We start from the raw sequence: 12,135 nt of genomic DNA, 5'->3' as shown, positions 1-12,135 counted from the left end.
AGTCTCTACTTCATCCATTTTCAACTTTCCTGCTCACCCAGGAAAAATTCTCTCTGTCCCAGAAACAGCTCCATGTTCTCTTCAGGCTGAGAACCTCTTGATACCTCTGCAGCTTCCTCTGTTCGCCTCGCTGTTAAATGATGTTACAGAAACATATCATTTCTAATGGTAGCAGCAAAGGTGGGGTGGGATTTCTGCAAACTGCTGTTCACAAATGTTCCTGGCAAACTATCTAATGAAGAAAATAAAAGCCCAGGGCACTGGAGGGCTCAGGGTAATCAATGAAGGGTTACAAAGCCTTTCAGTGCTCATCAGAGATTTGTAGATTAAGCCTGCAACGGATGGTTAGATCACATAGTCTGACCTTCTAAATAACACTGGCCATAGAATTTCACCCTGTTACCTCTGAGCCGAATAACTTGTGATTGGCTAAAGCAGATCTTCCAATAAGGCACCCAGGCATGAGATGGAGAATCTCCCATTTCCCTTCCATTTCCAGTGGTTAATCACCTGCGCGCGCTATAAAAACATTGTGCCTTATTTCTAACTCAAATTTGGCTGGCTTCAACTTCCAGCCATTGCTTCTTGTTTTGCCTTTGCTGGATTAAAGAGCCCTTTACAACTGCTGTTTTTTTTTGTCCACTAAAAGTCAGATTGATGGAGACCATGAGGGTTTTTCACCTTTTTCTACAGTAGCGGGTCACTTGCAGGTTTATACTAGAGTAAATGGTGGATTCGCTGTAATTTAATGTATTTAAATCATGATTTGGGGACTTCAATAATTCAGACAGAGAGTATGTGTCTAATACAGGAGTGGGCGGGCGAGTTTCTGTGGCCTGCATTGTGTAGGAGGTCAGACTAGATGATCACAATGATCCCTTCTGGCCTTAAAGTCTATGAGTACTTACACACCATAATCAAGTCACCTCTTGATCTTCTTTTTTTTTTAAGATGAGCAGACTGAGCTCTCTAAGTCTTCCACTGCAGGACATTTTCTCCAGCCTTCAGATCATTTTTGTGGCTCTTCTCTGCACCTTCTCCAGTTTTCCAACTTCCTTTTTAAAGTGTGGACGCCAGAATTTGTCATAGTACGCCAGTGTCGGTCAGTGGTTTGGAGCCTGCCAGGGTGGCTAGCGAGAGGAATATGTTATTGTCGGAGGCCTACGTGAAATGAATTTGGTGGGTCAAGTTTCACCAAGAGCCCAAGGATTGAATGAGAGCCATGGAGGCTAAATGCTGTTTGTGATCTCTGGGTCGGGGTGTGGCATGTTAGCTGGCCAGGCTGTGGGAATCTTACCCTCCCTGCGACTGCCTGTGCGGTACCAGTTCTGTGGGAGGACTCAGTTTCTAGGACTGTTGATCCTGTAAATTTCATGAGCACAAAAATCCTTTGAATTTTTTTTTCTTTTTAAACCTCTCCCCTTCTCACGCACACAAGTCAAGCAACATTCACGTCATTCCAGAAACTTGCCAACTCAGGAAACGTGCTATAAAAAACCCAACACCCCGCTATCCTAGGTATTAGCCAGAGCGGTCAGCAAAGGCCCCCCAGGGATGGTTACTGGAATTGGCCCCTTAGGCTATGTGTACACTGTAATTAGACACTCATGGCTGGCCTGTGTCAGCTGACTGGGCTCGCAGAGCTGTTTAACTGCAGTGTAGACGTTGGGGGTTCAGGTGAACCCTCGCATCTCGCAGGGCCAGGGCTCCAGCCAGAGCCTGAACGTCTAGACTGCATTAACCCCTTAGCGTGTCAGTTCCCAGTTTCCACCAGCAGCTTCCCAGTTGCCAGCACCAACTGTGCAGTTAGAAAGATACACTGGGCCAAATTCACTTGTGGCCAGTCCATTAACTAGAGTTCAAGCTCCAATTTCTGGGCCCAAACATCCTTACAAACACCCACCAGAGTGGCATGGCTGGGATCCAGCTTGTGGGGAGATAGCAGTGGTGCCCCCATAATTTTGTTGGTATCCACAAAGCAGGCCATGATCAAGAGCTTTTTTGAAGTTCCCAAAGGCTCTTTCTATTGCCACAGAGGTGGTGGAGCAACAGAGCTGCCATTTTCCATGAGGGCGGAAGGGAGGTTGAGACTTTTCCACCAGCACATGGGGTGTGAGGGGATTTAGTGTCACCCAGAAAGCTGGTAACACCGGCTGAGAAGAGGAAATGGCCCGACCAAGTGGAGGATGCACATCCCCTCAGCTTGCTAAGTTTCTCTGGAGGATGGAGTAGGAGTTCAGGTTTCCAGGAAGGTGCAGTTGACAGTGTTGCTCTAGGGGTGAATTCCCTACTCGTCCCCAGGCCGCTCTGGTTCAGGAAAGGGTAAATCCACTTCCCTGCAGCAGCTTCAGTGACTCCGGAGCAGAATTTATACAGCTCCTCCCCCCACTGTCACCTCATCAGCATGGCCTGGCCCGAGGACCTTCAGCATCAACCGGCATAGACCTCTACCGCTGGAACTAAAGGAATTGCTGCTGACAGGAAGGCCTGCTCTGAAAGTCCTAGAGACACAAGGCAAAGAGGATCATTGCAAGGAGTGGGGGATACCAGACACGTAGCCACCCAGCGATTTACATTTACAAGGGTCTTCCAGTAGCCTGCTGCCAAGTGCAGCCTCATCTCCGAAGTGTTAGCGGGGTTGGGCCATTAGCAAATGTACCACTGAGCACGTGTGCCAAGCTAGGCTGTAGATTTGAAGGTGCTAGCTAATGTCTCAGGTCAGGGCCTACTGGTAACTAAACCCAGTAAATGTTGTTTCTGTAACCTAGCTAAGACGACGAACTTCCCAGCACTGCAGGCTGTAAGATCCTCTGGGGATGACGTCAATGGGTGCAGAGACGGTCCCCCCCAGTCATAGTGCAGCCTGCGTGATGCAGTGTGTTCGTACAGGACTTGGGCGTCTTATTCTGCTTCGCTGTAATCAGGGGGTCTGGATGGAGTCTGCCATTATTGGTATCCACAGCTGTCTAAATGAGAGGCAGTGTTGCCTAGTGGGTAGGGCAGTGGGCTGAGCATCAGGGTTCTAATCCAGGCTCAATCTCTGATTTATTGTGTGACCTTGGGCAAGTTGCTTCCACCCCTCTGTGCCTCAGTTTCCCCCATCTGTAAAGTGTAAAGAGGTCTGTGGCTGAAAAGCCCTGTGGAAGGACGATGTATATTCTTGGCAGAATTGCATTTTTATTTTTTTAATCATTTTGACGGATAATATCAATGCGTATTTTAAAGCATTTTTTTCTTATTTCGCAGTTGCTCAAAATGATGGGTTTTAAGCATTTAAAAAATTTTTATTTTTAATCTATTTAAATTTTCACAGTGGTGGGAAATTATGGGGGGAGTCAGACAAGAATTATGTAATGACAGTGGACACTGAGATTCAAAAAGTTAAAGCTTTGTAATGGTTAAAACACAAATTGTCAACCTCACGTGTCGGAATGTACAAAACAAACAGTCTGAAATCAAACTCTAAGTTCTCAAGCAGCATTCTTCTTACTTTGCCTGTTTTGTAAATGTTGATTATCATCAATGGAAATACTTTTCCCTTGGTACGTGTGTGCATGGTGAAATAGAGGTTTACCAACATTTACCGATAACCATCAAGTTCCAAGCCTAATGGTGTGTGAGGAGGAGGTTGCAGAGAGATGAAGCAAATTGTCCAACAGGCAAGTGCCTTTGGCAGGGACCTGTCTGTTTGTTCTCTTTGTACAGCACCTTACACCTCTAGGCACCCCGGTGATACAAATAAATAATAAAGTGTGGCAGGTTCAGAGCCGAGTTTATAACACAGAGGCTCCTGGCTCCCAGACATGTACTCAGGACTGGGACACTCTCCTACTTCGTGAGTTATGTTTCAAGCTCTTTGGACCGTGGGAAATTCCCAGCACCCGCTAAACCATATAATAAAACCTTTTAATTAAAAAACAAAACATGGTTTAAAAAAACAAAGGGAATTTTGAGATCTATGGATAAAAAAGTGCTAGACAGAATTGCTAGATATTATGGGTATTTATATACCACACTGATGCGTCAGGTATGAATGCCTAGAAAACTGTTGTTATAAACTCTGCTCTAGATTGCAGAAGGGTAATCCAGAGTGACTCCACTGGCCTGGATGTTGTAAAACAGGAATGTTAGAATCAAGCCTTCCAAATTCTGCCCTTGGTTACCTAGATTTGCATGCTGTGTTGCCTAGTGGTTAGAGTCCTGGACTGGGACTCGAGAGACCTGGATTCTAATCCCAGCTTTTCCCTGGCCTGCTGGTGACTTTGGGCAAGTCACTCCACTGCCCTGTTCCTCAGTTTCCCCCTCTGTAAAATGGAGACTGTGATACCGACCTCCTTTGTAAAATGCTTTGAGATCTACTGATGGAAAGTGCTATAGAAGAGCTGGGGATGATGATGATTATTCTGCTGTAAATCTGGGGAGATTCCATTGACGTGGAGGACATTACACCAGTGTTAGTGGGGACAGAATCAGCCCTTCCGGTGTAACTGAGGTCAGAATTTGGCTCATTGCTTTTCTGGGGCTCTTTAAACTGCTTCTGGCTGTCGGGAGAGCTATTCTCTCCTACCGCTTCTTATTTTCCTTGGCGTGGTGTAAATCCAGAGTGACTCTGGTGAAGTCATTGGAATTAGCCAGGGGTAAAACGGCTATAAGCAGGTGCCCGCCTTCACCGGGCCAGATCCTCAGCTGGTGTAAATGAAGGCAGCTCTTTAGACATTGATGGAGTGCTGCTGAGTTACGGCAGCTGAGACTCCTGCCCCTCTGTCTTTTTGTAGCTGGTGGGGGGGGGGGGGGGCACGGTGCTTCCTGTGACCTGAAAGAAGTTGATACGGTCGAATCGCTCGCAGAAAAACCACATCCCTCCTTCCTTTCCACACACACGCGTGTGCGCGCGCACACACGGCGAAGCCTCCGAGGATTGGCTCACCCGCCCCCTCGCCGAGGCGGGCAGGGGAGTGGGCATGCATATCACGTCCACAGTGTTTGTTTCTTGGGGGGGGGGGGAGAAGCGAGCCGGAGCTCAGCGGTATGATAATGACTCTAGCGTCTGGCAGAAAGAAAAAAAGCCCCTGAATGCACCAGGGTGTCTGTAACCGAGCTTAAAGGAGAATGAAGCAAGATGGCTGCCTGATAGTGTTGGATTCTAGCTGGGACTGACCGAGGGGCTGGGGGATTTTGTGTGTGTGCCGGGGGGGCTGGGAGATCGCTGGCAAGCAGAGACAGGAGAGAGAATTAAAAGCAGAACAAGGTAAATATAGGCTCTGCCTTGTGTTTGTTTTCAAAGCCTTTTAAATGCAAGAGTTGTCCTCCCCAGTCCAAGGGAATTCAATAGGGGTTTTCTTATAGATGTTGCATGTTTAAACAACACACAACCTGCCCCCCCTTTCTGCATGCGATTCCAGGGTGGCAGGGCGCCGGTGGCAGCTGGCGTTGCAGGGACTAGCTTGGCCTGAACCTCATTGTATTTTGACCTTTTTTTTTTTTTTTTTTTTTTTTTTTTTTTTTAATTCCCGTTGCAGGTGGAAATAAGGGACCATAAGGAAGGTGGAACGCAGGAGCAAGTGCTGGCGACAAAGGTACCTTTTTTTCTTGTTTAAAGACTGAGGACAAAGCACGGAAGGGAATCTGCGGTGGGGGGGGGTGGAATTGGCCGACCACTAGTAATAGCTGAGCATGTGTTGCGGTATTTAAAAACCCAACATCTCCAGCTTTACCCCTGCTGAATTTATGATGCCTCTTCATCCAGGTATTTATTGCTGTTATTTTTTTTAAGCTGTAATATTTATGCAAGGGGGGAAGGAATCCATGCATTTCAGAATCTCCTCTCCTCTCTCAGTCCAGACTCAAAAATAAATAAATAGTGGCACAAACCCCTCTTCCGTCTTGTCTTTTGCCTCCCTCCCCTAGATCTGCAGAGCTCAGTCATAGAGCTAGTGCAATTAACAAGGGAGACTAGACTCCCCCACCTTGAAACAGGCATGACATCACCCTGATGTAACCATGATGACAGCAGCTATCATACCTCATTAGGATAGACCCTGAGAGTCTGTCTGAGCTGATGTAACCCAAAACTGCAACTCGGTTTCTCTGCTTCTGGGAAAGATCATAATTATGAAGTGGAGGGGAGGGCAAGGTGTTTTCAGGTTATGTTACTTGAGGTTTACGGCCGGATTCCACTCCATGTTACACTGATGTAAACCCATCTGAAATCAGTGGGTCTACTCTAGAATTAGACCTGGTTTTTTACTCTGCTGCACATCTGATGCCACTTCCTTGGAAAAATACCCAGGAGGGGCTCACCGCGGAGGTTGCTCCGATGCCAAAGTTTGGAACGTGATGCTGCAGCTTGCCTCGACGCTGATACTCTGTGAATATGAGGCGGGGGAAGAGAAAGGATAAGAAAAAGAGAGGGAGGGCAAGCTGATTTCATTAGCCGTTTCAAGAGTGTTACCTTGCAAGGACTGAGGCCTGGTCTACGTGAGAAAAGTACTCCATCAATGGGGGGTGAAAAATCAACACCCACAAGTGGCGTTGTTAAGCCGACCTATGTCCCAGTGTAACAGCGCAAGAGTTGATGGAAGAATTCTTCTGTCCACCTAGCTACTGCTTCTTAGGTAGGGGGGTTACCTTCACCAGTGGGAAACCCCTCCCGCTAGCATAGGTAGTGTCTACACTTTAGCATTACCGCAGCGCTGCTGTAGTGTTTCAAGTGTAGACAAGTCCTGAGTTGCTGTCAAAGACCTACAGAAAGCGTATATAGTCATGTCCACCCATGGCTCAACCAGTGTGCTTCCGTTACTGTGTTTTCTCCACAGCCTCTGATTTTTTTTAAGTGCAATGGGGTTTCCACCCCGCCTCTGGGGAGACTGCTCCATAGATCTTGCTGATAGGAAGGTTTCCTGATATTCAGTCTGTGCTTTAGAAATAACTGGCCAGATCCCCAGCGGGTGTGAACCGTTGTAGCTGTGTTAGCATCAGCGAAACTACACCTTTTATCCTAGGTAAGGGCCACTCATTGCGTATTTTATTCTCTGATTGCGTTTCCCGTTCCTCAGCTGTGTTTGCCATTTGGCTAAGGCAAACTTTGCACCCAGGAGCAAGCGGAGAGGAGCTGGATGTATGTATCATGGGTATTTCTAGGGCCACTTTCGTGATGGTGTCTAAGGTCCTAGCACAAAAAGCAACTCAAAAGAGGGGGTAAGGAGGTATTGGTTAAAGTAGGCACTTCCAGCAGTGTTGAGCCTGTTCCCATTGTCTTGTGCGTGTGTCTTGTGTTCTCACTTGTTAGTGCAAAATATTGCCCTTTTGATCTGGTGGCCTTCAATACCCATGTTGAACTGGGGTGAATGAAAAGCCCAGGAGCATAGCAATGGGGAATCTGCCGAAGGTTTGTTACATCAGCGCAAGATCCAAGTCTGGCACGCGGGCTCCTTGAGGTGAAGTACTGAGCACCTGCAAATCCTGTTGAATTCAGTGGCTGAGTTCAGTGCCCATCACCTTTTGGAAATCAGGCCGTTGGCTACTGTAGCTTCCCATATACCCGTTTGTAACTGACAGTTGCCCCTGAGTCTGGGGTCCTGCTTCCGATGATGTAATAGGAGTGGTACTTTGCTGTTTTAAATAAGGTTGTCTCCAGGGTCCAGATGGAGGGATCCATGGTCAGGCAATAAGCTGATTGCTGTCGCTTTATTCTCACCGGCAGTCACTCTGCAGTCCCTGGGCCCTGGTTCGGGTCAGACATCAGTGGCAGTGCAGGTGCTGTGCTATTGACATCAGAGGGTGAGATTGTTTTTCCAAAGCACCTAGGTGAGTTAGGAGGCCCCATCCCACTGACTTTTTGTGCGTCTCATGCTCCTAACTCACTGGGCTGCTTTTGAAAATCCCATCCAATGGGCTGGCTGGTGTATGTCAAGGGAGCCCTGCTGCTTTACACCGACTGAGGGCCTGGCCCACTGGATGCATGCAAATGGTGCAGATTCAGGCTCCTGCCAACAAGGTGAGCCAGAGGTTGCATCACGACTCTGGGAGGGAAGGTACTGAATTGAGCAGCGCGCAGCGTTGTCATGCTAGCTTGGTAAACAAACAAGTCCTGACTGGAGCGCTAAGTCTTTGGTGACACCTAATTAGCACTGATGATGTTTATTGTTTGCTTTACCAATGTGGATCCTTTATCACAGGTAATTAGGGAAAGATCAGGCCAGAGGAGTGGACTTGTATTTAGAGGGCGGAGGGGGGCAGGAACAAAATACTCTGGCCTGCTGCCTGACCTCTTCCTTTCTTTTGTTTTCGGTGTGAAATGCAAAGTGCTCCAGGCACACTGGGCAGGTATTTTAGCAGCAGGACTGCAAAGGGTGGGAAAGCAGTCAGATGAGATCCCCCCCCAAAGAACTGGGGGGTTGGAGTTGCAAAGGAACAGGGGGATCTTCTACCCTCCCCAAATTCAACCCCTTACTTTGCGTCAACCAGGTGAAATTCATGCCCTTCCCTTTCCTTCCGAGGCTGGGCTAGGTGGAGTTTTGGGTGATGAAGAAGGTAATCCATCCCAGTGGGTAGGCCCATAGGCCAAACCCTTCCTGTTCCAGCTCCTAGGAGGGGCATGGTGGTGAATGGATCGTCTCAGCCTTGATGTCCATGTCCCTTCCACTGCTCTGCTCCTTCCCCTGTGCTGGGCTCTTCAGAGCTGTAATGGAACCCCCTTCTTCAACAGGCACAGGGCACGGCTCCCTTCACAGTCGCCAGCCCCTGTGCAACGCCCTACCACGCTGGGGTCCCCGATGGGATGTGGGTGGGTTCCTTGCATGGAGGTATGCCTGCCATTCTGTGCAGAGGGGGCAGCATTTTGACTTCAAAGCCAACAAAAAGGGGCCGGTGACTGGGATTTTTCTCCTCAGATATTCTTCACTCTGCCTGGATGCATGGTAGCCATAGACTCTCCATGCAGTTATTTCCTCCATCCATGTCCATCAGTCTCTCAATGGTTGGACTTTCCAGGCTGTGGTGGGATCAGTGGATTAGTGCCTTATCCCCTCCCTGCCGGAGCCCTGCATTCAAACCTAGATTCCTGTGCGGAAATGATTTGAAGTCGCAGCCTGAGTAACAGCCTTCCTGAACGGTGCCACTGTATGGCTTCACTGAGGAGAGCTCCGTGCCCGGAGTAATGGGGTGCTGTGCAGGTCAGGTTTCATGTTGATTTGCAGGGTTGGGATTGAGGGCCCAGGCCTGGAATGGTAGGGGCGGCTGTTGGATGGAACTGAAGTGTGTTGGTGTTAGCAGAATTGCGTTGGCTGACCGTGGACTGGAATAGTTGAGACGGGAGGGGACTGAAGGGGGCAGAGCTCTGTGTGTTGAGCTGCATGTGGGGAGCCCAGACTGGTACAGCAGAGAGGCCTTCTGTCAGGATGGAGGTGCCTCAGGAGAGGTGTGAGGGGACAATTTGCACAGCACTTGCCCACTCTGACTCAGACGAGCATCCTGCCGGTCCCTGGCTTCTGCAAGCCCTAAAATTGCTCCCAAATCCTGAAAACCTTTTTACACGCCTACTTGTAATGTTCATCTTATTTGTGTTTTGAGTTGGCTGCAAGAGACTGACTGACTGCTGTGTTATTGGGAAAGAACCCTGTTTTTTTCTTTGGGCTCCGATCCAAGTGAAGATGAAATCAAACATGAAGAGACTGGGGATGGGAAAGTCTGGGTCTAATCAGCATGTCTGTATCCCCTATTGATGCTTGTATACATTTTGGAACAGAACCCCCCAAGGTCAGCCATTGCTGCAGAAAAGTATCCTGTGCATCGGATCAGCTGGTTCTACCGGAAATGCTGTAATCAGGATGGGACCTTTCCAAAAGTGTCTTTCCCGCCCCAGTTGGCCCCTCCCCAAAGTTACTGGGGATCACAGGAAGGATGCTTAGCAAATGCCAGTTCTGCATGGAAGAAGATTGGCTGCATTGATTCCCAGTCTGCTCCCAGTGCCAGCCTTGTTTTCTGAATGGTGTTCAAAATGAATCCTTGAGCAGAGACAATACTGCATTTTGGTTTGTTTAATCTAAAATGGCAGTCCTGTGTTGTTTTTTTAGTGTACCTTTTGCAGATCTAGTCAGCTGCATCCCTTTATTATTATTCTTTCTTTTTGAAATGAGGCTTTGCTCTTAAATAATAAAGCTGGGAAATGCTCACCACTGAGATCTCAATTTCCAAAGCAGGCACAGGAAAAAACAAAAAGAGGGTTTTAGTGTAATAGTTCTAATTGCCTGCTGCATTCTTATGGCTCCAATCAGTGCAGTATGAAATAATGTCTGGATGGCTTTTCCCCAGGGACCAGGCACAATTATGTACTGCTGATGTCATAAAGAGTGGGAGCATGGGTCCCCTCACTTCTAGCCAGCTTAGTAAATTGCTACATTTCTTTTTCTGCTGGATTTCAGGTGCTTTGCAAGAGAGAGTTCTCTCCAGCACCTGTATGTTCCATGCAATTAGCCATGCAGATTGTGATCTACTCAGGGCCTGGAACACCCTTTCTTGTATGTCTGGAAAGTAGCCAGGAGATTGTGGTTGTGCTGCTCCAAACAAATAATAAATAATCATGAAAAGAACCAGCTCTGGGTCTTCATCGGGGACAGATGAAGGGGTGAGAGGGTGAGACCCTGAATCAAGTGGTCCAGATTGCTGAAAGGACTGGTATGTGCCCTGGCTCCCATTGGAGGGTTTTGCCATTGACTTCTTTAGGAGCAAGATTGGTCCCTTGGAGTCAGTCCAGAATCCTCTTGTAGCAAGAAATCAAGCCAGATCATGGAGATGTGCATCTCTGCATGAAAGTGGTGGAAGCGAGGTGTGTCCAGTGGAGTTGCAGGGCCATTCAGGAAAGTTGATTTCTCCCATTTAGATGGATAGCTGAGAGACTGCCCCATGCATTGATCTGATTCATTGTGTGCAGTGGCTTTTTGTAGTCCCAGCGCTGAGAGGTGCACTTTGGATGGCTCTCTGCAGTTCATTGCATGCAGGCCTTTCAGTGTGTCGTGTCCCAAGTGACAGTATTTTGTGTGGGTGGGCAAGATGTATATATTTACTAGGCACTTAGCTGCTACAGTGCCAAGTCCACAGATAGGAATTGCTAGGTGGAATTCTCTAGCTTGAGTTATAGAAAAGGTCAAATTAGATGATCATGACAGGATCATCCAAGACTGGGGCTTTCAAATGCTACTGCAATGCCAGTAAATAATAATGGTCCCTTCTGGTTTTCGAATCTCTCAGTTGTATGCATACTTAACTGGTTAGATCATTTTATTTATTGCTTGTACTCCATAGGTCCTAGGAGCCGCAGTCATGGACAATGAACCCATTGTGCTAGGTGCTGTGCAAACACAGAACAAAAAGACAGCCCTTGCCCCAAAGAGCTGACAGTCTAAACGGATGACAAGAGACAACAGGTGGAGACAGACAGATGTGCTATTTCAGTTTGGTTTGAAATGGGCCAGGCTGGGACTCTTCACACATGTGTTTAAAAATTAGGAGCTAAGTGCATCTGCGCTCGAAAGAGCATGAGAGAGTTTGAGATGAAAGGTACCACGTCCAACAAACATAACTGGTTGTTTTTTTGTCAACCGGAGTAAGTTCTCTGTTTGTACAGCTCCTAACACAATGGGATCCTGGTCAATGATGCAACTGCAACATAAATAATCATAAGCACAGCAAATCTTTAAATAAACCCAACCCAAACCCACATAGCTGCCTGTCAGAAACACCATGCACCTTGGCTGATGTCAAAACTTGTAATGTCTTTATAAATCAGACGAAGGGGAGACTCTGACTTTTCCCCTTTAAATGCTTTCCCCGGCAACGGAGTTCTCTGCTCCAGTCTTGGCTCCTTCTCTGCCGGTTTCCCAAGCCCGTGACTCTGAGCAAACGCTGGGAAGCGCAGTAGTGGTTTGTGCCTATTTTTAGCCCGTTGGAGGGCCCCTTCGTTCCCTGCCTGTAGATGCCGTCTCCTCATGCAGTTGGCAGCCGGTGCTCCTGGCCGGATCACGCTGCCTGCCTGCACATGGTTTTTTTAGGTTTACAAACATTACAGCCGCCTGCATGCATCACCCCGTGAGTCATCAGCCCCGTCACGATGGCAGGGTTTGCAGAGCCATGGAAGAA

The 12,135-nt window shown here is 47.9% G+C and overlaps 1 protein-coding gene across 2 annotated transcripts in view; it reads left to right on the top strand.

Moving 5' to 3' along the window:
• Positions 1 to 12,135, top strand: part of TET3 (tet methylcytosine dioxygenase 3) — a 133,797-nt gene that overhangs the window by 31,426 nt on the left and 90,236 nt on the right. Inside the window, exons 1-2 of one of the 2 annotated variants that reach the window (XM_067532319.1) lie at positions 5,043 to 5,248; positions 5,520 to 5,576. Coding sequence is in view for 1 of the 2 variants with exons in the window: in XM_067532318.1 (XP_067388419.1) it covers positions 5,520 to 5,576 (57 nt within the window). In the remaining variant the exon portion in view is untranslated. Of the gene's footprint in view, positions 1 to 5,042; positions 5,249 to 5,519; positions 5,577 to 12,135 lie in introns of those variants that run through there. The other variant, XM_067532318.1, reaches the window with a different exon arrangement.

This window comes from Emydura macquarii, unplaced genomic scaffold, assembly GCF_026122565.2.
Source record: "Emydura macquarii macquarii isolate MOO-44397 ecotype Brisbane River unplaced genomic scaffold, CSIRO-AGI_Emac_v2 contig_3257, whole genome shotgun sequence".
NCBI lineage: Eukaryota > Metazoa > Chordata > Testudines > Chelidae > Emydura > Emydura macquarii.
This window is presented reverse-complemented; position numbering and strand designations above follow the sequence as displayed.